A 26,861-nucleotide genomic window follows, 5' to 3' on the forward strand; every position below is an offset into this window, starting at 1 on the left:
GTCTCATAAGGGCCTATTGTCCAGAGATTAGGCATTTGGAAATAAAAACTGTCCTTTTATTTATGAAATGAGGCATGCAGACCTGTGTTTGTAGTTTCAGGTCCATGACATTCAGACATCACCCACGGCAGCCCTGACACTTTCTGATTCTTTCTACTCTGCAGTGGGTAGTCTTTGGGGCTTTGTCACAGCTACCATGCTGCTGGCTAAAATGACTACAGAAGACTTCATTCCAAGCACATAGGGGCCATTTCTCAATTGGCCAAAGGCCACCGTCAAAGTCTAAAAAAGAAGTTGCTTTTCCTATGTTGGAGCTGAGCAAAGCTCCCTCTGACGGTATTGTAGATCCCAGCTGCCCAAAAAAGAGGACAAAAATGATGGTGTTTAGAGTAACCCATCATTCTGAGCTCGAGAAGCCAACAAACCTCACAATAAGGGCTATTAACTAACACTTTGTGGTCAATTCCAACGTAGGCGTGTGTTTAAAAGTAATCTTCACCTAAATTTCTCAAATTAAGACACTGATACTGGTTTTTATCCTAGTAGAGCAGACACTTATACTACATTGGTTGCTTGAAAAACATTTTTTACCCCATTCAGAAGAGTATTGTGATTTTATTTTTTGACATACATGAGAATTCACATGAATACTTTCATTGTGCTTTAAGGGAAAGGTCCTTCTTGTTTTGCACGAATAATGAGCAGTTGCCCATAACTGGACCCTAGTCATGATCCAGCCAAGTCAAGCATGGTGATTCATCCATCATAGTGTTTAAGTATATAATCAGGGAACTTTGGAGACCTGTTTCAAGACATTTTAGTCTTGGACAGGCAAACCACTGAGCAAGTCACTTCCCTTCTTTTTTCTGTGCTTCATTTTCCAGGCTCCAAAATGTGTCTCACCTCCTCCATGGTGGTAAGGATGAAACGTTTTACATATGGAAAAATGTGAGTATTCATAGAACACACTGTTCCAACAACAGGAATATACTTATCGCACCAAGGTCTCCCCTTGGCAAGGACTCAGAGGCTGTGGTCTGAGCTCACTCTCCAAGGAGGTACGGCGAAGAAGCCTGCTCCACGTGAGGCCTGCAGATATGCCCTCGTGAGCCGCAACAGGCCTAAGACGTGAGCCAACGCACCGCAGCCAAGCCGCCAGGGCCCCTTTTCCCGTGGCTGCGGGCGTTCTTTCTTCCGCGCTGGGCTCAGGCCTGCACATACCTTGCCGCGCTCCTACTCTCAGAAAACCCTTTTCTTTCCTTGTTCTTTCCTAATCTCAGGTTTGACAAAGATGCCACCTTCTTTTGAAAATCTTCTCTAATTCACCCAACATACATCTTCTCTTCTCAGAATTCTATCGTTTACTGTCTGTATTACCCATGAAGCCTGCAGCTTAACCGTAGAATATTGTAGAACCCAAAGCTCTGCAAGTGACTAATTCAGCCATTTTACGTGTGTGTACTTTTGTATGTAAGCACGCCACATTAAATCTGCTTTGGTGATAAAATGTAACTATACATGAAATGTTTTGCCATGGTTTTTTTTTTTTTTTTATTTGCGGTACGCGGGCCTCTCACTGCTGTGGCCCCTCCCGTTGCGGAGCACAGGCTCTGGACGCGCAGGCTCAGCAGCCATGGCTCACGGGCCCAGCCGCTCCGCGGCATATGGGATCTTCCCGGACCGGGGCACGAACCCGTGTGCCCTGCATCGGCAGGCGGACTCTCATCCACTGCGCCACCAGGGAAGCCCTTGGCCATGTTTTATATTGTGTCTCTGGTATACCTTGTTATCCCTTTTAAAGAATGAAGTACTTGAATGCAGACGTGTCTTTAGGATTTTTTTGGTATCCTGTCTCTGAGCACCTACATGATCCCTACCTTAATGCTTAGAACAATCCTTTTTTTAAAATATAGCCCTGTTATTGAAATATAATTGACATGCCATAAAATTCACCCTTTTAAAGCGAGTTCAGTGGTTTTAAGTCTATGCACAGGATTATGCAATCACCATCACTCTTTAATTTTAGAACATCTTCATCACCCCCAAAAGAAACCCCTTATCCACTAGAAGTTACTTTCCTTTCTCCCTCCTCCCCAGCCCTAGGCAACTTTAATCAGTTTTCTGTCTCTATAGATTTGCCTATTGTGAACATTTCATGTAAATGGAATCATACCATGGGTACACTTTTGGGACTGGCCTCTTTCACTTAGCATAATGTTTTCAAGGTTCACCCATGTTGTCAGTACTTCATTCCTTTTTATGGCTGAATAATATTCCACTGCATGAATATACCATATTTTGTTTATCCACTCTTCAGTTAATGAACATTTGGGTTGTTTCCACTTTGGATTATGAATAATGAGGCCATGAATATTCACATAGAAGTCTTAATGTGGACATTTATTCCCAGCACAATCAAGTCCAGAGCATTCTCCACATATCCTTACTGAATTGAAGTAAGCTCTCTAGAATCCCTTCTCTGCAATATTGTAATGGTACCACTCACTGTGGGATGCAGGGAGTTACTATTTTCCCCAAGTCATGCACCTTATTTTTCTAAGAAGCAGCTGGCTCAGAGCATGCTGTTTAGACAGAAACTCCAATAGCAAAAGTCAAGGTACTTATGTTTGATTTCTGTCATCACAGTTACTCTACATCCTTGAACATGAGCCTTTCCAAATCTCAGCTTCATTAGCTTGTAAACGAGAGGGATATTATAACTAAGAATAACCTAGTTTGAGAAAGACCCTTACTTAGCTTTTAAACTGCAATCACAGCATTCTTGCATGAACACCAAGAGCCATTTAAAGTCTGCTTTTCAGGCTAAGAAGCCAAGGATTAAAAAGAGGTTGACATTCTTATAAAATGTTAGGCTGTGTCTCAGTAAGAGATGCAAGAAGAAAAAAATAAATGATCACGGCCTTTCTGCTTTTCCATTTAAAAGATATTAAGGTCTTTCTGCTTCCTCTCACAAAATGACCCATGTGGTTGAGCCTGGAAGTCCCCACATACCAGTTGCTTTTTATAGCTAAAAACAGGCTATGAAAGAATAAATGTTAAGAAAGCCCAGTTCATGAAGTCTTGTTAATAAGCCATGAAAATTGCAGGATGTACTGGAGAGCCCTGAGACTCTACTTCTGAACTACTGGTATGAAGAAGGGATTTGAGAAGATTATGTTAACTCTTTCGACAGGCTACTTCAGATGTGCAATGTAGACCTTTGACTTTGAAGATGCCACTGACCAGCATTGAAAGTCTAACCTTTCAAGCGGAAGTACTGTTTCTTGTTCATGTTGGTGTCCTTGCTGTCTACAGCAAGTAGCTCACAGAAGGTGGGCCAGGAAACTGAGTGGAAATAGAGCAGTTTGACAGGGGTGGGCAGTATGGAAATACAGGTGATCAGGTGGCCTTTCCACAGTGTCAGTATTGCTTTTGGACCTCTGAACTTTCTTCTTTAAGGTTTTTTACATCTCCCAGAAATGATGCCACTTTAGGCTTTCTGTATCTTTCTGTATCATTCTCTCATTTCTGCCTTTCTCAAGTTTTGTTCTGCTATTTTGTATCAGTTTCTCCTTCGACTGAGACACTCCCCAATATGATTCACTGTGTCCTTGAAACTGTTTTTTTTTTTTTTTTTTTTTGCGGTACGCGGACCTCTCACTGTTGTGGCCTCTCCCGTTGCGGAGCACAGGCTCCAGACGCGCAGGCTCAGCGGCCATGGCTCACAGGCCCAGCTGCTCCGCTGTATGTGGGATCCTCCCGGACCGGGGCACGAACCCGTGTTCCCTGCATCGGCAGGCGGACTCTCAACCACTGCGCCACCAGGGAAGCCCCGAAACTGTTGTTTTTTTAAATAGATATTTATTGGAGTATAATTGCTTCACAATACTGTGTTAGTTTCTGTTGCACAGCAAAGCGAATCAGCCCTATACATCCACATGTCCCCATATCCCCTCCCCCGTGAGCCTCCCTTCCACCCTCCCTATCCTACCCCTCCAGGTCATCGCAAAGCACCAAGCTGATCTCCCTGTGCAAACTGTTCTTTAGCTCTTGTTTTCCTTTCTTACTCTCCTTGCCTATTTCGTGAAGCCACAATCTGGTGACTAAGTTCTTTATTTTTTGGTCTTAAGTTTCTATTACTACCAGCTTCAAAAAGAAAGATGAGAAAAACAAGAGCAGCAAATACAATTACTGAAGGAGTGCATGTTTTTGAAATGAATGAGTTAATAAATGCATCTAGATGGCTTATTCCAAGTAATCATTACGATGCAAGCAGTACAGAAGATCACACTGCTTTTCCCCAGAACCCATGCACCAGAGGAAGAGTTTCTACCTCGTGGGCCAAGAAAGAGGAAAATGCTTCTACTTTGGTTTCTTAATCTGGAAGAAGACGATTTCAATTCAAGGTTCAACAATCTTTACTGAATGCCCATGAGCCAGACGTTGTGTTGGGTACTTAAAATACAGATATGAATTGATTTCTCCCTTGCCCAGTAACAGAAAACAAGTGACTAAGTACATGGTGCTACAGGGAGGAAATCAGCCTTTGTTGATAGCAGCTGAGTACCAGTCACTGTATCGGATGGAATGAGCCTCTGGGGAAAGGGATCCCGAACTTAGCGCTGTTGTTTTAAGGTGATGTGTTAAGTTGTGTCAAAGAGGAAAGTATCGTATTAATGATCTCAAGAAAAACCAATGACTTCATTCTCTTTATTCTCAAATTTCATTTCAGAATAGGCTTTTTGGTTCCTAAAGGTACTCAAAGTTATATTCTAAAATAATAACATACATGTGTCTGGAAGACAACTCGTGAAATAGATATTCATTTTCCACCTGCTTGGTGCCGAGCGCCGTTCTAGTTGCTGGGGGGTCTTACCATGATCAAGGCAGGGACACCCTTGTCCTGCTTGGAGTTACTCACTGATGGTGAGAGAGCGAAAAAGCAAACCAAGATCTTCCTTGGTAGTGGTAAGTATTATAAAGAGAAGCAAACAGGGGGATGTGATAGAGTAACACAGGGTGGAGGTGGGGTGATGCAGGTTGGAAGTCAGGGATGGTTCTTTGAAGAGGTAGCATCTGAACTGAACCATGAATGGAAGAAACGAACCAGCTGTGCGAGGGGAGTAAAGGCCCCATGGAGGGGGTGGGCTGGGGAAAAGCAGAGAACACCAAGAACGCTAGGTATCTGTGTAGTGACCAAGGGAAATGGGACTACGAGAAAACGGCTCAGAGATGATCAGGGGCCAGGTGAGAAGCTGGATTTGACTCTAAAGGCGATGCAAAACCACTGGAAAGTTTTAACTAGAGGCGTGGCATTATCTGACTTGTATTTCCAAAAGCTTCCGTTGAATAAATCAATCAAGGCAAAGAAGGATGCAGGGAGACCAGTTAAAGACCACTTCTGGGGATCCAGGCAAAAAAGGATGATGATGGCTTGGGCCAGCAGTGTGAATGGAATACTGTCCTGGTAAAAAATAATCTCCTTTACGGGGTATAGAGGACCAGATGAAGACTTTGTTTCTTCTTGTTTCTTAACCATAAGCATTCTTAATCAAGTTTAGTGTTCATCCTTATTAGGGCACACACTCCTTAAACACAGGGCTTTTGTTTTTCTTGTCAGTCTCTCTTGTCTAGAAAGTGCTACTCTATATTCAGCGCCTTGTGGGTGCTGAATAAATACTGATTAAGCAAACCGAATAATGAACCATGTCTACTGCAAGCGTGGGCGCTTGGTAACACGGAAACACAGAAGTGAGCTAGATTCTCCCATCCGCAGGGCACAACTGGGAAGGACATTGGAGGGAGGGTGGGGAGTTTGGGGCCGCTCCCCTCCTTCCATCCTGAGATGCTTTGGGATTGGAGTGGCCACTCAATTACTACCTCTCATTGGGTGACTGGGGGCTGTACACGCATATCCCAGAGCATCCTTACTCATTGCTCAAGGATGGGCCTGGGAAACGATACCCTAGCCAGGTGAACAGAAGCCTTGCTGTTGGCGAGCAACACCCCTGAAATGTGATGCAGGCTGTGGATGGAGCAGGCTGTGGCAGAAGGCATTTAAAGAAGGGCTTTACTCCACATGGAGGGAGAGGAAGCCCCCCCAAAAGGAGCATGGTTGTACTGTATAGCGGGGATCCCCAAATTTCTTCTGTAAAGGGTCAGATAGTAAATCTTTTAGGGCCCTCTCTCTCTGCTGCAATTACTGCACCTCTGTTGTAACTCTGCAGCTGTATCATGAGAGCAGCCATGGACAACAGGTGAATGAATGGGTGTCATTGGGTTCAAATAAAACTTTATTTATGGATGCCAAAGTCTGAATTTCACATAATTTTCATGGGTTATAAAGTATTCTTTTTTTCCCTTCAACTATTTAATCAATTCTATGAAGAAAATAAAACAGGGTAGTGTTTAAAAAACGTAAAAACCGTTCTTAGTTCACGGGACATACGAAATTAGGTAACAGGCCACCCATGAGCCATTGTTTGTCAACCCTTCCTCTGTAGAGTAGGAAAGCAGGAAACCAATCCATCTGAATGTTGTTCAAAAACTGGCAACTTTATGTGGTAATAATATTCAATACTCTCCTTTAGTTTGTGAAAATATCATTTCATGGAAATGAAAATTGAGCTGTTTGTCTAACACAATATTTTCTGATGATAGGGTGGCATCAAACGTCTCTTGACCACCTGCCAACTGGGAGCCACGCTGCCAGCCGGTTCCCAGCTTCTTCCACACCCTGTTATGTGCTCTCCATGCAGAGGCCCGATGAGCTTTTAACAACATGCACCAGGTCACTCGTCCCCCTTCTTGAAACACTCCAGTGACTCGCCACTTGCCTTTCGAATAAGATGCAAATGTCTTATCTTGTCCTTGCCTGACCTCAACTCTGACCACTCTGGCTGTCCACCCAGACCTCTCCTGGGCCTTCAGAGCAGCTTCCTGCGGCCCCAAACCCTCCTTCCTTCCCCAGGCTTTAGCAGGGTTGGTCTTCTTTGGGAATTCAGAGCTCAGCTCAAATGTCAGCTTGTCAGAGGTGCCCTTGATCATCCAGTCCGTGCTCAGTTCTTCCCCTCGTTACTTCTATTACTCGGCCCCGTTCATTCTTCATAGAACTGGTCTTTATCTGAATTATCTTGCTAATTAATTTATTTACTTATTTGTTTTTTGCCTGATTCCTCCCACCAGAAGGTAAGCTTCATTAAAACAAGGATATTTCTGTCTAATCGCTGCTGTCTCCCCATTCTGAGATATTTTAATACCTAACATTTGGTATTATACCTTCTATATTTGTTGAATGAATAAAGGAAGGACATCGTGTATGGGGTGATAGAATGTTACGTTCAGAATTGTGCTAGCATGTTACCCCAGTTGGGGATGAGGGTGACTGTGTATGACAGGGTGGGGGGTTGGGTTGGGGTGGAAGACCATGGCCTTGAGAAATGGGCAAGGACCAGATCATGGAGAAGCCGTCGGGAAATAGCCCAGTGTTTGCCCTTTGTTTTGAAGGCAATGGGGGTGGCCACAGGTGGGTCTTAAGCAAGGCCAAGATAAAAGAATTCAGTGTATTTATTGGAATGTTTACATTGGGAAAATAACAAAGCACTTATTATATGCTCTGTTTACACAATTAAGGATAGCAAAGGACACAGAGTAATCAGACCAGTCTTAACTTAAATGAGTGTGGAAAGATGCCAAAAAATGAATTCAAATTCAGTACAAATGTTACATTGCATCTACATGCCTCCATTCTCTTCTTGAGCTGGGGGAACTTGGAGTAGCTTTTGACGGTATTTCTGAGTAACAGAGCTAGAAGAAAAGGGGCTCCAAGTGTCAAGTTGTTTGTGTGTGTGCTGTTTGACAGAAAGAGACTGTTTCAAGGTTTACCCTCGGTCTGAAAGAAAATGAGGATGCAGAATTAAAAAATAAAACGCGGTTCAACTTTGTGCTTGCAGTTCAGGCCCCGTGGCCCCGTCCCACCACGGAAACAAGATTTCTGTCCAAGATAAGCCTCTTTTAAAGTGTGTCAAACACTCAAGCGAGAGACATTTAAAAGTCTGAAAAACAGATGGGAAGAGTTTCTTTTTCCTGTCTACAAATCTGTCTCCTTTCTTTCCATCATTCTCGGTACTTGGAACAGAAAATTGTTGACTTCCACACACCTCTTTTTTATTAATTCAAGGAGAAAGGTGAAAAAAATGAACCTTTAGAAACCAGAAGCCAGATCTGCCCCCAAGATAAGAGAAGGAATGGAAGTTTGAGGCTGTTTGAGGAAGTGGAAGCCCTGGGGCCCCAGCAACTCGTCAGAGGTTTCCACTGACAGTGGCTGTGCCACAGGTTACCTCAGAGCTGCTTTTTCATCTGCTTTAAGAAGAACCGAGGGGCAGGACAGCAATAAAGACGCAGACGCAGAGAATGGACTTGAGGACACGGGGAGGGGGGAAGGGTAAGCTGGGACGAAGTGAGAGAGTGGCATGGACATATATACACTACCAAATGTAAAATAGATAGCTAGTGGGAAGCATCTGCATAGCACAGGGAGATCAGCTCGGTGCTTTGTGACCAAGAGGGGTGGGATAGGGAGGGTGGGAGGGAGACGCAAGAGGGAGGGGATAATGGGGATATGTGTATACATATAGCTGATGCACTTTGTTATACAGCAGAAACTAATACAACATTGTAAAGCAACTATACTCCAATAAAGATGTTTAAAAAAAAAGAAATTATATCCAACCACACACACACAAAAAAGATGTTCATTTTTGTGATGTCTGAGACTACCTTTCTCTTACAAAAAAAGGAAAGGTTACCATCTGCCCACTGAGATCTCTGTTTATATAGATATTCACTAACAAATTAAACATGCTTCAGATGACCACAGATGGAATGCTTGGGACACAGGCGTGCTCATCACCCATAACTTTACTGTGCTTGTCTCCAAAATGAATTTCCTTTTTGTTCATTCCCTGCACCACCCTCTGGAGTGTTCTGTGTGCCAGTGAGCATCACCCTAAATGGGACAGGTCTCAGATCACAAATCCTTCCATGAAGATGCGCTTGCCTACCTTTCCTTGCCCACAAGGCTAAGCAAGGGACAACCACGATTAAGGGTGATTTTTAAGACCTACATCTTTTGTGCCCCCGCCTCTGCCTTTGGTTGGTTCCAGTTGCTTGGAAGCTTTCAGTTACAAATGGCCTAAAGGAGGAAGTGTTCTGTGAAGCTAGGTAAGTGGTTAGAAACCAAGATACTGGCAGGGACACAAGTACCACCTGGAGCCAGGCAGCTCCCCATGCCCCTTCCATCCCGGGTGGCCACAGTATCACTGAGCCTCCAATCTTCCAACTTTAGAAGACCTTGAGCACTTTCTATACTGGATATGCATTCCATCTGTGATGACGGTGATGTAGGGTGACCACAGAAAGAGGGCTGAGCTCCCCAAATCTATAAGGAAAGACAGCGACACAATTTGGGAGGATCTACTATCACCTTGTGGGCCCTCCTGAACTTAGATGGCTTGAAAACACAACACTTACTGAAAAGTCGTCACTGGGGAAGAACAGGAGATCTCGAAGGGGATCATTCTGATAGGTCTTTTCAAGTTCTTCAATGACAGTTTCATAATCCAAAGGCTGGAGAAGCCTGGGCTTTTCTTGCTGTAGACAAAGAAAATATTGTATTAACCACTGAAACGGAGAATCTTGCTTTTTCTCAACATCTGGTTGGATTTCATTTCTTAGAATCACCAAAGCTCTGATATCGTGCAACCCTTCTAAGAGAGTCATGGAGACTCCAGGCATTTGGGGCAAAGCCCCAAATTATTATTATTTCCAGATCTGAAATAATATGAGAAGATCTTGAAATACCTGACATCTCACTCAGTAATTTAAGCGCCAAGCCTCCATGGCGTTCAGCCTTGTCACAACCACAGAGTAGATGTTTATGTAAACCTGATCTTTGTTAATGTGGAGAAAGGCCTTCTCCTTACTTGCTATAGTATTATGATGATTATCATCAATTTTCGTGAATTAGATACTTCCTTGTGAGGTCTACTTGCGTCTATTTTAAGCCGTTGGCTCCCTGCTAGCAATCAAAGTAACACAGACTGTCTTCGTCGTCACTGAAACTTGGATCCTGTGTCAGGATTAATTGCTTGGCTCTGAGCCTCTTTGCTGATATAGAGAGAAGTTGGGTAATTCTTTAGTAGGATTGAACAACACAGTTAATATGGAAACAGTGTGGTGAAAACGGAGAAGAGTCTGAAAAAATTGCTAGATAATCTCACCACATTAAACTCCTAAAGCCAAGGGGAAAGACACCTCCCTCAAAGAAGCTGCCCGAGAGATATTTAAAATGCCAGTGGGAGAAAGGTGGTTGTTTCATTCTACAGTTGATATGTTTACGCCAAACTGTACAGAACTCACAAAGTGAGAAGGATGGAGCCCAAAATAAATAATAAAATATTACTGAAGACCAAGTACACAGTCTAAGTTCCCTTAGCCCTTGGATGAAGCATTCATGCAGCCTAAATAAAAAAGGATCATTGTTTGGATTATTTTTGGGCTCCTGGAAGCTGGAGTGGTCAACGTGAAATCTGCATGCTAAAGTGATCTCATAAATGAAAAAAAAAATTATTTTGTTTTTCATGTCAATGACATCAGCAGACACTTTCCCACCAACCCCACTCCTCCCCGCTCTGCAAAGCCCACAGATTTAGCTTCAACTTCTAAAGCCTTCTTTGGAAGATCTCTGCTGGTAAAGCTCCAGAAACTGTTACCAACATTTTAATAATTGCTAATGAGCTCCTCAAAGCAGCAGTCAATGTTTTTTTCCAACTATAAAAAACAAAACAAAACAAAATGTAACACGGTGGGCCAACAACATGGATTTCCATGTACTTTCTGCACTGAAACAGAACAAAAACAAACCCATTTTACAAATGCTTGAGTAAACTGAGGATGATGAAAGGTGAATATCCTCTCTGGAAGGGCCCTTCAATGAAGATTGCTGATTTAGCAAATAAAAACACAGGACTTCACGCTTGGAGGAAAGAAGAAATTTAGTTGCCCAACATAATCCATTTAGTGAAAGCTGTGAGACATTCAATATTTTCAAGTAGAAGATACAGAGACACTATGGCATGATGGGTAATTGAAAAAAAAAGTCCTTCTTGCATCCTTTCCCTGCCTTTTGATATAATTATTCTATTTTCGATTTCTTTTAGGTTCCAATTCCCTATTTTCCCAGGCAAAAATTAATTCCAAGAAGCACAGATTGATAGCTCAAGAGGCAAATGCAGGCTGCAGACGTTTGTTTTGGCTCACTTATCTTAATGATTTTAGTTGGCTTTGAATGTCTTTGAGTAGTGGTATTTCACTCCAGGTCAGCAACAGACCTCAGTAGCCTATCACCTCTTACCCTGCGATGTCACAGGTAAAAAACCTTTTTTTTAACTTTTTATTTTATATCGGAGTATAGTTGATTAACAATGTTGTGGTAGTTTCAGGTGTACAGCAAAGTGATCCAGTTATACATATAAATGTATCTATTCTTTTTCAAATTCTTTTCCCATTTAGGTTGTTACATAATACTGAACAGAGTTCCCTGTGCTATACAGTAGGTCCTTGCTGGTTATCCATTTTAAATATAGCAGTGTGTACATGTCAATCCCAAACTCCCTAACTATCCCTTCCCCCCACCCTTCCTCTCCTGGTACCCGTAAGTTCATTCTCTAAGTCTGTGAGCCTGTTTCTGTTTTGTAAATAAGTTCATTTGTATCATGATGTCACATTTATAATATATTACCAGCTGCCCCAATAAGCCTTCAAGTCTGAAACACCTGGCTTATTCTGGAATCTCTTTTCCCCCCCTTAATATTGTGTTTGTGTATGGGACGTAGCAAATAAAACAGAATGCATTGTAAAACGGTCAGGAAGCTCTTATCTCCGCCATCGAGTTGGTTGGTAAGCCCCATTTCCTCACTGTTTCTTCAGCTCAAGTGTCTGATGTCCTTCTACCAACAGTTCATGATGTGATTACTAACACTTTCCCTTTTCTCTCCCTTCTTCACACCAACATGCACAGGAGTGTGGGAGTGTGGCTTAGTGTGCGCTGGGATTTATAGGTTTAACTACTGTCAGCAATCCCCCAACCCCTGACCAGCCTCCTCCCATGACTGGTGACTGTTTAATGAGGTGTGCATCCGCCACAAAAACAGGAGTGCCCCTGTGGCCTCTGTCCTTCTGCACAGCCCCTTCCGGTGCCCCTCACCAGATCTCTGAGCTGGGTGGAGGGCTGTCCTGGCAGTCATGCCCATTCCCACTCACCCTTCACAGCACCTGCCCCAGAATCTGGGCCTGGGCCAGAGGGGCAGGGGAAAGAGGAGGCATCGGTAGGAAAAAAAAAAAAAAAATAGAAAAAAATATGAACAGACTCAGCTTTGGGATTTCCAAACACAAAATAAATTATATATGAAATTATATCTCTACCACATGCAATGGAAAGACTTTGTTTGCTTTTCCCAAAGAAATAAAATGGAGAAAGCCTCAAAAAAAAAAAAAAAAGGCAAATGACATAAGGATGTTTTAGAAGGCCTTCTACAGTCTTGTTCTCACTATCATTTTTTTTTTTTTTTGCGGTACGCGGGCCTCTCACTGTTGTGGCCTCTCCCGTTGCGGAGCACAGGCTCCGGACGCGCAGGCTCAGCGGCCATGGTTCACGGGCCTAGCTGCTCCGCGGCATGTGGGATCTTCCTGGACCAGGGCACGAACCCACGTCCTCTGCATTGGTAGGCGGATTCCCAACCACTGCGCCACCAGGGAAATCCCTCACTGTCATTTTAATTTTATCTCCCATTAGTCAAAAACTTGAGCGTTAATAAACAACCGCAGGTCAAGACCTTCAAAGATCTTTCTATTTATTTATTTACTTACTTACTTGTTTATTTATTTTTACTAGGGCCTAAACTCCACCTAAAATGAATCCCACCTAAATTAGTACAATAGGAAAATCAGAGTTCACAAGTCACTGGTTATTAATAAAACCACAGGAAATCTAAATCCTAAACTCTCCTTGATACACACAATAAATGGCATAGCGTGTAAGCACCTGTTGGAAGGTATATTTTTAGTTATTCACTTCAGGCTATGACATGCCAGCCAATTAACGAAGGAGGTTTACTAAGCCCTTCCTGTTTAAAATGTTGCGCTGAGGTTATCCTGACTTGGGGCTGCAAAGCCTAGCAGATCTGCTTCATATCATTTATTAAGTTTTGACCTCTGGGGGATAGGTAAAATTCTATCTTTCCAGGGAATTTGTTAAATAGTGTGCAACGTTCAAGATATTCAATGTTTCATAATTTGAGGAATATGAGGTTCATAAATAAAAATAATAGTGATATCTTCCACAGTACCTAGAGCTTAGAATTTGGCAAGGCTTGCCAAGGATGCTTTATCCATCTGTGACGGTGAGAATCCAGGCTATGCAACCAGTAGTCTTCTCTGGAGCAAGACAGCTGTCAGTTCCATGTTTTGGTCAAAGAGACAGATGTATACAAAGATGATGGGATCGGTTAATTTCTCACTACTGCTCCTTACAGAGATTTTGAGTGAAACTGGGAACTGAGAAGCATTGATTTACAGCTTTACAACAGTTGGGTTGTCCCTCCTGAATTTAATGTGCCTCTTTCCTTTGGAAATGCACCAACTGGGATAAGGTATGTGCCAAGATTACCCTGAATTGGATTGGACTTTTATAGTGCTTTTTACTCTTACTCTTTTTCTCTCAAATGAGTAATGAATTTCATTAGCTGTTCTAAAATCACTCCAGGCATGGGAAAAGGCAACCACCAGTGCCCGTCATTATGTGGCAGGGCTGGTGCTGCACTGATGTGGGAATAGGGCTATTCTTTTGATATAGTATTAAGACATTTGTTTGATCTACTCCCCCAGATCCACAGCTCTCTTCCAATTCGACTTCACAGCAGAAGAATGGGCTCCTGTCACAAAAACAAATGCTTTCTTCCCCTCTCCTTATTCCACAACTTCTCATGGAACGCCAACGCAAATCTAAGCCTTGGAATTGGTGAACCTGCCATCTTGGTAACAACCTGAGCTGCCAGGAGCTGTTTACTGGTACGAAACAAGCAGACTGTCCATGCTTTAGCTGAAGACTCTAATTTCAAGAACATGGTGTGCTACCACAAAGGTCTGAATTATTTTCATAATTATAATTCAAAAGCAAATGGATGTAGAAATGACACTGAAGATCTAAGCATTTGAAGTATGTAACACTGAAAAAAGTCAAATGACTGAATGATCAACCTAGACCTCTCCAGAATCTAAGAAATAACATAGACCACGCAGCCTCGTTTTAGGGAAGTGTGATTATAGGTTTTCTATGTTGAGATGCAACAGAGAGTGTAACATGCACTCTAGAACCAGAATTCCTGGGCTCCTAGTCCTGGCATTGCCACTTACGGGCTATGGAACTTTGGGCATGTTAGAATCTCTGTGCCTTAGTTTCCCAATCTGTAAAATGGACATTTTAGTAGGAGTTAGATCATAGGACTGAATGAGGTAATATCTGTTATGCTCTTAGAACAAAACTATAACCATAGTACTCATTACATAAGTGTTAAGTAGATAAAGGCTGTGAGTTTTAAATTTTCACTAGTCATGGATTTAAGGCACCTGTATTGTAAATATAATGTGTACAGAGAGCAAATAATAGGTGCTCAATAAATATCTGTTGAGTAAATAAGTTTATATCCTTTCATCCAGGAATTCCTTTTCTGGGACTCTATTTTAAAGAAATAATCACACATATAATCCAAGAAGTATACAAGGATATCATTGCAATATTACCTTTGTAACAAGATGGAGAAAATACGTTCACTTTACTGCAAGAGGGCTAAGAAATGCAGGCAGGCTGGTGGAGGCTATATCTAAAAGGTGAAGACACCAGAGTTGTTGTTCACAAAAAGCGATTCATATTTTCCAAGAATCGTATGTAGTGGAGAAAGGCTTAGTGCTTTAATGGGCTTTGGGAAGGATACTGAAAATAGGATAGGAGTTGGAAAAGAATAAGTGAAAAATTGTGTGGTACATGCTGTAATTCTCCTTGTAACTCTTCAAATATTCAGTAAAGCTAGTTAGCTCACAACATTTTGCATGTGATTGGCTTTCGTGGGGAAACGTGAGGAGGTTGGGGTCCATGATCAAGATGGCAAGTATTGCTGCAAAGGGAAAGAAGACAATGAAAGGAGGAAGGAAAGGAAGTCAAATGCATCCTGACAATCGTTCTAGATTCACACATATTATGACATTAGAATTGAGTCCAGAAAAGCTAGATCTCTGAGGGGTAATAAAGCCTGAAGGACCAGCAGAGCTAAATATGGGAAACAATAAATTATTAAAGGTAAAGAATGATTAGGAAATTATGGCACATCCATTCTAAGAAACAGTACATGCTCATTAAAACTGAGGTTTTAAAGTTTGCAATGACAAGCAAAATTGCTTATGTATTGTTAAGTAAAAGTAGGGATAAATACTGCACACTGAATAACTGCACATAATTTTAAAAAATTAAAGAAAAGAATTAGAAATCTGTATCCACATATTATCACTTATATTTCGATGGGACTATGATGTTTAGGATTTTGTTATTTTGAATTTTTTCATTTTCCAAATCTTCTGTAATGAACATATATTTCTTTCATCATGGTGAAAAATGAACTTGGCCTTTCAAAACTCTCATGTCTCTGAAAACACTGGGGAGTTGCTTGGTTTTAAAATTGTTTACCCTTTGAAAATACACCAAAGAGGGAAAGTAGAAAAGCACGTGAAAGTTCAACCACTAACAACTTGAAGTAATTAAAAAAAGAGAAATAAAACACTGGTGAAAAGAGACCAGGGAAAATAACTACAGATTATGTATGTGATTCTAGAAGCTAATGTCAGCAAGAAAGGGAAGAACAATTAGCAATTTATTAACAAAAGTATTTTGAGCTCTGTAGGGAACCAGAAACATCTGGTAAGTTACTTAAGCAGCTCTGTGCATTGGCCACTCTTGCAAAGGGTTAAAAGTCAGAATCTCTAGTTCGAAGTCCAGGGTCTTTTACCTGCCAGCTAAGTAACTTGGACAGTCATTTAAACTGAGACTTAGAGAGACTGACTCAAAGGAATCAAAGGGCAACTTCCTGCTTACAGCAGTGTTGTCATAAGGATCAAAGAGATGAAGTATGTGAGGGTGTTAAGTGAATCAACAAAAGCGAGGCAAATATAGATTTTTCTTTATTCGAAAACGATTGAAAATTACCACATGTGTTTAACCCCAAATATCTCCCAACACCAAGTCAAACCAACCAACTAATCAAACTGGTGATACTAAATTCTTCATGTACCAGAAACTGTCCTACATGCTTTTATGTTTGTTATCTAAATTTCCTTAAAAAGCAAACAAACAAACAAATAAACCTTGATAATCAGTGATTCTACTGGAAGCAAAAGAGGTAAAAGCATAAGGAAAAGCACTGAAATTTAGGAAAGGGCAGCATCTCCTCTGTGTTTCTCCTGAATCAAGTCAGGCCGCTCTATGACGGGTAGGAAGAAGGAAGGCAATCTAATTATGTATATCAGCAAATGAAAGTGACTTTGAAATTCTGCCTTTTATTTTCCTTGAGAGACCAACCTAGAAAATATTTTCTTGTATTTATATTTTCAGATCAAAAGAAAAGGATTAAATTTAGGATTAGTTTAGTATTAAACTCATTAGCTTTGTCAAGATAAATACCTAGACAACAAAGTTTTATCAAAAGATATTTAGAATTTCTTTCTGTAGCTCTAACCTACACACATGCAAGTCAAGTTTGTGAGCAATAGGGAGCTAATAGGATCGCTAAGGACTAAAATCAGGAAAAGGGTTTGATGGGATGAGAAATGGAGAACAATCTCTATAGCAAACCCCTTGTGTTTGGGGCCACATGTCTGTGCTGTAAATGTTAAGTGTAATTAGGAAGCCAAGCGCTGGTTACTCACCGTTAGGGTTACTCTAGTTAGTCTGATCTGAACCACTTGCTTGGTTCTGCTTTTCAAAAAAATCTGATCTTTTCAAGAAAGAGTATTATGCAAAGAGTTTTTTCCCCTACCTTTGAGATGTTTCGTATTTTTTCTGTGACATGCAGTGTCTACTGTGATGCTAGTCTAGACTTCCTCTATTTTCCTCAACCACCCCTGTCGCTTTCAGATATCTGAATCTTTATTCTAATTTTAGTATTTATAACAGAATTAAGTTTATATCTGAATGCCTTCATCAGCTGACAATATTATCCATCCAGACTAATGACCCAGAAAAACAAATAAAAATAGGTATGTACTTCAGGACCAGTACAGAAGGCTCTAGTAGGGCATGACATGCCAATTACTTAAACATTCTCTTCACATCTTGACCTACAGACAAATAGGGAACAGTGAGGGTCCACACAGTCTTTAGACAGACCCTAAAAAAAAAATACCAATCTCGACATCTCCAAACAAATTAGAAACAACACAGATGTTAATTAATTTCAATGTTATCAAGATGACTGATTACATTTCTTAAAGAAAATAAGAGATCTAAATGACACATGGATTCTTTAGATCTTAAGTTCATCCAGGGCCCTTTGGCCTTAGTGCAACTGGAATGGAACCAACTTCCACACTACCTGTGTTTAAAACAAACAAGAAATTTGCAAAGACCCCACACAGCTGGACCCACGGCCACAGCTGTCAGCCTGTGGCCGTGTGACAGATTTAATTCAGCCTTTCATCAAAGGGAGTTCCACTGGACAACTTCTCAACTGTTTGAGCTTCAGAAAGCAAGATGAACTTTTCTTACCAAAAAGGAAATGATTAAGTAAGGAATAAGCCATCTTATGCTGGCCCTTTAACCTTCTCTCTGTCTTCAACCACACAGTTTCATGAGAATGGATAAACACCAGTTAAGTCAAAGTTAAGAGCTGTGCAGCTGGGCAAACTCAGATTAAGCTGAATTTGGAAACAGTTCCCTTGGTAACAAAAACGGACATAGATCTCAGAAGAAATCAGCCCAAAGTAACTCTGTAAATGTCCTAGTCCATTTCAGTGATATAAAGCAGGTTAAACTTGGTAAATTACAAAGTTGGTTGCAAATACGAAGGACGATTAGTCATCATATTCAACACAAACATTATAGTTAGAAAAATCAGGATATTCTATTCTATTAACCCTTAATTTCATTAGGAAAATTAAGGACCCGAAGAGATTTATAGGATGAAATAAGGTATAGTTTCAAGCTGAATTTAAATCTTTTCAGTCTTATTTTCTTTTTTAAGGCAATTTAACAACATATATCTCTTAGGAGCATGTCAAAATTCACTCATTTTTGCTCTGAAAATGAAAACAGAAAAGTGCCTCCTTCTTTGCCTAACACTGGTACTTGTAAAGAAGTAGGAAAGAAGATCTAAATCAAATTAAATTACGTCTCATTTAGTTTTCTAGAAACACCTGAAAGATAATAAATATCATTAAAAATACATCACAACCCAATTACAAGTCTGCCTGACTCCAGGGAAATTAACGCCTTTGAGCCAGCTGCCAGGATTTTTAGATTAATTTATATAAAGTCTGTGATGAAAGCTGCCACCAGCTTAAACTCTGATACTATTTTAGTACTTTAACAGGCACACAAATGAGTCAAATGTGAGAGGTATGTATGTGTGTGTGTCATAAACACATACATGTCACAAATACATGAATGTAAATAGTCCTGTCAACAACATGAATTATATGTGTTCAATAAATCTTCCCACAATGATTGGTCAGCTCATTCTTTTATTTCCTTTCTTAACCTTTGGCTACTTGGAACTGAACATGAATAGTGGACATGTGTTGTTTTTTGACCTAAGTAACATCCATCCTGCTTTCTTTTAGTACTAGCATGTTAATTTCCTTCTGAGGGGGTACTTCTTTCTCCTTCCCTGTAAAGAGCAGTGTCGGTGGGTCTGATAATTTAAAAAGTCCTGTTTTTCCGTGATCAAGGGCATGTGACCCCAGCCCATCAACACTTCCCGCCAGGACTCTGAATCTTGAAGGGATGCCAAAATCCCACATGACCGTCCATTAGTTCCAAACACCAAGACCATCCCTCTTTCCCACTGCCCCGAGCTGCTCTAAGTCCATTCTTGTTCTTTGCCCAGCCTGTCTCTCCATTCTTCCTCTGTTCCCTTCTCTGGATATGTTTGTTTACCAGGGAAGCCTTCTTCTGCTTGCATCTAAAAGAATCTAAAATGATATAATACAAGGAGCAGCGCCTACAATAAGGGACTATTATTTCCTCAACTTACCTTTGTTTGGATTTGAATCATCTTAAAGGAGAACCTCTCCTGTAGCCAATGACTCCTTGAAGTACAGGATGTAGGTTTAGTAAACTCATGTGTTACTAATGAATTCCAACGTCATCCTACTCTATAAAAAATACATCAGGTATCATGCATCCTGAGAATGGGGGACAAATACCTTCTTGGTTTTCCAAGGTGATAAACTCAGTGAAGCCTTCATCTCTAATTTTCCACTAAGCCTAATCCATTCTAATCATCCCTCTCTGATGTCACCAGAGCAACTGGGGCCAAAAAATAAGTTTATGTCCACATTTGCTTTCAGTGCTGATGTTGTCACAAACTATAATTTTGTCTCTATAGGAGATGCCAGGTTGCATTGGAAGCTGTGTTAGAGATGACCCGACCAGGTGTCTCTAAGCCATTGCTGGCCCTGTATCACCTTCCTTCATTCTGTCATTTTCAGTTTAAGAGAAAACATTTGCTATATTTGTTGTATTAAAACCAATTCACGTATTTTTACTTGTAGAAATAACATAGTCACACCAAACAATTTAATACTAATAGTAACTTTAGACACTACCATTTTTTAATCATTTATCCCATATATGCTAATGATAGCTTTTATTTTCCTACTACTATTATCATGATCAAATGGCAAGGCCTGTAATAAGTGTTTAACACTTTCTCTCATTGAATACTCATATCAAGCCTAGAAGAGGTCATCATTGCTTTATTTTACAAATGCAGAAACTTGGAATCTGAAGACCTGCTCAGCAACTTGATAGAACAACTGATATTTCAATCCAGTTCAGGATAAAGCCTTTGGTCCCCTCCACTACACTCTACCAGCAAAGGTCATAGCTTTTCAGGAATAAGAATCAGAAATGCTTTTTTTTTTTTCCTATTGGGAAGATTCTACAATAGAGTTGTAGCTTGGGTACTATTCCTGCTCCCTTGGTCAGTTTCCACAATGAGGGAAATTAGAAGGCTGGGGGCTGGTGGGAGGTCACCGGGCACCTCAGGGGAGGAAGTCGTAGGGACAGAGGACTAAGAAACATTTATAAAATGGTACGGAAGATGAAGAAAAGGAGATGAAAAGGTATATTAAGGAATCATATAAGGAATGTGTGATTTTATGATTTATAGTAAGAAATATAAAGTTGGTCTTCCTCCTCCTTTATGGCACTGAGCTCCTAAAACCCTTGGAATTTCCTAAGAGCATGATGAAGGTGTTTTTGTTATGTTAATGAATGACTTTTGGACAGGGTGGGGGTGGGAGGTTGGTTTCCATGAGAACCAACCACGTGATTAGAGAGCTGGCCCTTTCCGGCCCACCTCCCTGACCTCTGGGGAGATCAAGTGGGGTTTGGGGTTGAATCAGTGTTTAAGAGCCAATGACTTAATCAACGATGCCTGTGTAATGAAGCCTTTATAAAAACCCAAAAGGATGGTGTTTGGAGAGCTTCTGGGTTGGTGAACACCTGGAGACTGGGGGAGACTGGTGCCTTTCCCCATACCTTGCCCTATGCATCTCTTCCATCTGGCTGTTCCTGAGTTATATCCTTTTATAGTAAATCAGTGATCTAGTAAGTAAAATGTTTCTCTGAGTTCTGTGAGCTGCTCTAGCAAATTAGTCGAACCGGAGAGGGGATCATGGGAACCTGTGATTTATAGCCAGTGGATCAGAAGTACAGATAACAACTTGGACTTGCACCTGGCGTCTGAAGTCAGAGCGGGTGGCTGGAACCTCCAATCTATAGCCCGTTGGTCAGAAGCACAGGTGATAACCTAGACTTGTGGTTGGCATCTGACATGGGATCGGGGGTAGCCTCGTAGGACTGAGCTTAACCTGTGAGATCTGACATGACCTCCAGGTAGGCGGTGTTAGAACCGATTTAAATTTAGGACACCTAGCTGGTACCACACAGAATTTCTTGGTGTGGGGAAAAACCTCCACACATTTGGTGACCAGAGGCGGCAGAAATGAAGTGTTTTGTATGAGGAGTAAAGGAGACACATAAGAAGGAGAAGACAGGTGGAAAACTGAAGTTTTCCAACTGAGAATGCTAGATAACGTTTGTGTCAAAAACCACAGTGGAACCTGCCACCAATTGAGGGACTGTCTGCATTAAGAAAGTTTTGTACTGCTGTCATCTGGGAAATAAAAGATGGGGGGATCATGGTGTTATTTCCTGTCCACTGTGCCCCCTCCCCACCCTCCTCTGACAAATGGTCCACCTCCTGCTCAGATAGTTGTAAAGAACATTGCCATGGAGCTAAGCTCTGCCCAGTTTGGCTTGGCAGTTCTCCTCCACCTTGTCTCTCTCTGGATTTAACTCTGCTTCCTCTCCTAGCACTCAGTCTCGAGGAAAGTAAGGTCATTCTTGGTTCAATTGCAGGTACTAATCCGAAGTCCATTTTGAAAGTGTCTTCTCTGCAGCTACGCAGCATCTGAGCTAGCTGTTCCCTATTGCTTCAGCCACAGGCAGACTCCTCAGATCCAGTTTCAACTTACACTTCTCCATTTCTGTGGTCTGGACTGAATTCAGATCCCCTGTTTACTCCTGTTTCTTTGCTTCCTTCCACCTTGTCCATTTATAGCATTCATCCCTGCTTTACGTTGTATTCCAACCCTGATTCCATCTCATTTCATCGTTTCCTGGAACCATCATCCTGGTTCCTGGGACCCCATCCTGTGCTTCCTTTCAGCTAACTGGTTCATTGTAAAGTAACCTAAATAGGTAACTGTGAATGTTTGTATAAAACAGTCTCAGTAAGTAAGGAAGCACAGATGACCAGGGAGAAGCTGTCCACATTAACATGGAAGAGTAAAGATAAAAAAACAGACTTGAAAGACAACAGCACAAGACATTTAATAAAATGACATATGTAGGAGATATAAATATTTCAGATTACATCCTCCACCTATAGTTTTCTACAATTTTCTATTTTCTATTAAAGTGCTAACAGTCTATGACTAAAGAGGAGGAGCGATTTTCATTTGTAGACAAAGTCTTCTAAACACTTTGAAATCCTGCAGATTAATTATCCACAAGCCAGTAACAACTTAAAAATAACAACTCACATTTACTTAAATAAATTTTGCATTTTTTTTCTGATAGTACAGATGACTGATATCATAACTCAATTCAATAGTATATTTAGGGCTCCCCTGGTGGCGCAGTGGTTGAGAGTCCGCCTGCTGATGCAGGGGACACGGGTTCGTGCCCCGGTCTGGGAAGATCCCACATGCCGCAGAGCGGCTGGGCCCGTGAGTCATGGCCGTTGGGCCTGCGTGTCCGGAGCCAACCGGAGAAGCCACAACAGTGAGAAGCCGCGTACTGCCAAAAAAAAAAAAAAAAAAAAAAAAAAAAAAAAAAAAAATAGTATATTTAATCTTTCTAAATGAGGATATGCAACTTAGGGAGGAAACTGTCTTTTTATTAACCTCCGCCCTATGCACCAGAGATCATACTGAACGATTGGATAAAAAAAGAAAAATAAAAATAGAAAGACAGTTAAAGAGAAAACCTTCAACTACAGAACACCATACACACTTCAAAAATTAAGGGAAGTAGTTCTACTTGATGATCTAACAAGTAAGTTCCTCAAACTTTTCTTATAATGCAGTTGCACTGTCTCATATGTTGTCTGTGATAAGTGGATTAAAACATGGAAAGGGATTTCTTAGACAAGACACCTGAAAACTGGATCAATAAGGGAAGCTTCCAAAACAATAAAAAATTCCAACAGAGTTAAATAAACAGCATTTGAAGAAAACCAAATAAACAGAATTGTCAGTCTGGGTCATGAGAGTATAAAGTTTGGGTTGTATACCACTTAGGAAGTCACAGACTTCCGGTTAAGTATTCTAGACTACTCTGATACTAAACCATTTCTAAATTTGTCTTAGAGCAAGAAATGGTTTGTTGAATTCAAAATCCACACAATCATTATAAAAACACAATCTGTGATAATTATTTCCAGCGATCATTATTTCTTCTTTCAACACAATATATAAGTATATCCAAAAATTCAAAAGAAATCGTTGTTTTATTTTGTGACCTAACTGTAAGCCTTATCTTCATTTGTTGGGCATTTTGACACTTGAATTGCTTCTTCCTTATCACCTATCCAGGCATCTCAGAAGCAGTTCTAGAGATGCTGGTTTAGCTTTTAAAAAGCTTAGATGAATGCGCTGTGGAAAGTCCAATCTGGTTCTGAATGGGCTTCAGCTAAGCTGGGCTTTGGTGGGAGCCAGGGTGGGAAATGGCATTTCTAAGGCAAACCTCACTGACACACAGAGTGATCTGGGACCCCCGTGAGCACTCAGCTTGATGCAATTCAGAATTTTGTCTACTGAGTGGCTCTGTCATTGAAAAAGGGTCCCGGGAGGAAGGAGTCACCTATAGCCCAGTGGCTTCAATGCTGCAGTCACTGAAAAGACAATCTCACTCCACAATTATACCCCACTTCCTCTGCCCTTGGAAATGGAGACATTTTACTTGGTTTTATTAATACTCCATAACACTTGCAACTCATAACTTTTTACAACGTTCAAATCATGTTCAGAACCCACATGATCGAAATGAATTCCAGTAAACAATCTTAAGACAGGGCAGGTATTGTTAGGAACATTTTACGGAAGGGGCAGCTGAGGCTCAGAGCGATTTAAGTAACCTGCCCAAGGTCACATGGACCGTGGGCGAGACAGTCAGAATTACCCCCTAGCCCTCTAATTACATGTTTCACTTTCTTGGAGTCTCTTTTTTTTTCTAAAATGAAAGCCCGGGATAATACCTAAGGATGGATTGAGCAATCCCCTACTCAACAGAAGAGACAACCTGTGAAAGAAGATATGCCTATCTTAGGAGGACCAAAGGCAGGCAACGGCAGCAGGGAGTCCCAGTGCCTTCTACAGAAGAAAGCGAATCGCTGTATGAATGATCTTAATTAAACGTGAATGCACAGCTACTGAATGCTGTGGGAAAACACTCCCTCCTTACTGGCTGCTTTCCCCATAGTTCTCAGTAGCAATACCTTCAAATGCAATTAAGATAATTCATGGAGTGATTAGCTTCATTATACGGAGACACACCAGGGACTGTCCTAATGCCAAATCCTGTGTGTGGGCTCTGTAAGATAGACTCGCTCTTCTCCTGTGTGTTATCTCTTTTAGGGGACACAAAAAGAAGCAAACCTATGGTGACATAACCCTTGGAACTTCTAAATTCCACTGACAGAAAGGCAGCTAGGAAATTAACATTTTGGGGACTGGTCTGAAAGTTAACATATCTCTAACCAAACAAGTTTTCAAACACTTATCCTCTTCAACAGGTTGATGGTAAACAACCTATGAGGCTTTTATGGCGCTGGTAGAGAAGTCACAACTGAGCATCCTGTGGGGCCAGTGGGGACCAAGAGGTTAGGTTCTGAGCTCTGCATATTCCCATTATGAAACACTGAGTGGAAAGACCCGGGCACATCCCAAGGTCAAGGGGGTCGATTACCCATGTTTCCCAGTGGGAGACACGTACTACTAAGATCCTGTGGTAGAAATAGCAAGGCATCAATTCTATGAACCAGACCTCCAGTAAATTCTACTCCCATTAAATTACCACCAGACAGATTGTAAGTATAAAGACAACCACTGTCACTTGAGACGGAGTATTCCGTGCCTGATTCTGGCCTATCAAAGACTGAGTGACTATTCATTAATTTGATTATTCATATTTATTCAATGACTATTCATAAACAATCACTATATTATCAAATGTATATATTTTTTAAGCTGTTCTGTTTCTAGATTAAAGGTGTTTATATAAACAAAAAGATTATTTACCTCTAGAGCAGTAGCTCTCCACCTGGAATATCACCCTCCCTGCCCAAGGTGACATTTGGCAATGTTTGGAGACATTTTTGCTTGTCAAAATGGGGCAGAGCTTTCCACCAGCATCTAGTGGTTAAGGCCCAGGATGTCACTAAATATTGTACAATGCACAGGACATCCCCAAACAACAAAGAACTCTCCAACCCAAAATGACAGTATGCTGAGCTGAAGAACCCCTGCCTTGAAGAAAAGCAAGCAAAACTTGAACCACCTGGTAAAATAAACATTCCTGTAAAGAGAGCTACCCATTCATGTTGTTGTAGCCATTTATCATATAAAGTGGGCCACATTACATGTGAGTCACTGAAGCTCTAGCCATCCACCCTGATACTCAGCTACCCATAGTTCTTACAGATGGAAATCTGGAATTCTGTAATAAGTACACGTTTCCAGATTTCTCATTTTAAGAATGCTAAAGCAGAAACATTTTTTAACAATAGACAAAACCAAATCTTTCTACCTTTAAAACTTACCAATTTTTCCTCTCTTCCTTGGCTCATTGAATTAAATACTTACGTACATTTCCCTTCCTATTTGGGGTTGCTCTTTCTAAGAACTTTAAAACAAATCATGAGTGGTACATGATAAAAATAGAGCAGTAATACTTTTTTAAAAACACAACTGTAGGGACTTCCCTGGTGGTCCAGTGGTTAAGAATCTGCCTGCCAATGCAGGGGACACAGGTTCGAGCCCTAGTCCAGGAAGATCCCACATGCCGCGGAGCAACTAAGCCCATGTGCCACAACTACTGAAGCCCAGGCGCCTAGAGCCCGTGCTCCGCAACAAGAGAAGCCACTGCAGTGAGAAGCCCGTGCACCACAACGAAGATCCAACACAGCCAAAAATAAATAAATAAAATAAATTAAAAAAAAAAAACACACAACTGTCTACAAGTCATCAATTGGGTCTTAATTGAGGCAATGGTAGGCTTTTCTTTAAAACAGAGAATATTCTAGTAGCATTTTAACCATTTAAATCCTGTATCAACATGTTTTAAAATAATGATGGAAGTAATTCCAATATTCCAAATAAGTCAGTAATGTTTTAGCTACTTCCAACCTCTTCCAATATGTTTTAAACTAATGATGGAAGTAATTAAAAAATAATGATGTAAGTAAAAAAGGATATTTATGAACTGGGTTGAATATTCTGTTCCATCTAAGACTTTGCCCATAGCCTAGGTTAGCATACCACTCCAGAGCTAATCTTTTTTTTTTTAAAGTATTAAGAAAAGATGGAAAGCAAAAGCATTCAGATACCTACAGAACTAAATCTGTGGATTTCTTCTTGGTTTTTTCTCCTCATTGTTCGTCTCTTCTTCCAAAATTCACCGGGATCCCGTTTAAAAACCTTTCCTCGGAAGCTCATTGTATTGTTATTTGAGTGGCAAGATATTTAAAAATATCAATTTCTTTAAGCCTCTTGCTTCTGAAGCGTCACCAGGCCGAACAAATTTTTCTTCTCCGGTAAAAAGGGAAATGCTCATGCTACATTAACATAACTGAATAGAAAGGAAAAGAAAACCGACAAGTTACTGCTTCCTGTGAGTGAGTAACTACCAGCTGTTCAGAAGCACTTTTGTGCATTTATTCTCCCTAATCACCTGCTTTAAAGCAGGATGA

The 26,861-nt window shown here is 41.0% G+C and overlaps 1 protein-coding gene across 2 annotated transcripts in view; it reads right to left on the minus strand.

Moving 5' to 3' along the window:
- DOCK10 (dedicator of cytokinesis 10) overlaps positions 1-26,861 on the minus strand; it is a gene marked incomplete at both ends in the record, with an annotated part of 280,006 nt that overhangs the window by 144,675 nt on the left and 108,470 nt on the right. For both annotated transcript variants that reach the window (XM_082841820.1, XM_082841819.1), the window contains one exon: positions 9,532-9,651. In XM_082841820.1, the coding sequence (XP_082697946.1) occupies positions 9,532-9,651 (120 nt within the window). The remainder of the gene's footprint in view (positions 1-9,531; positions 9,652-26,861) is intronic.

This window comes from Leucopleurus acutus (assembly GCF_964270905.1).
Source record: "Leucopleurus acutus genome assembly, chromosome: 6".
Classification (NCBI taxonomy): Eukaryota; Metazoa; Chordata; class Mammalia; order Artiodactyla; family Delphinidae; genus Leucopleurus; species Leucopleurus acutus.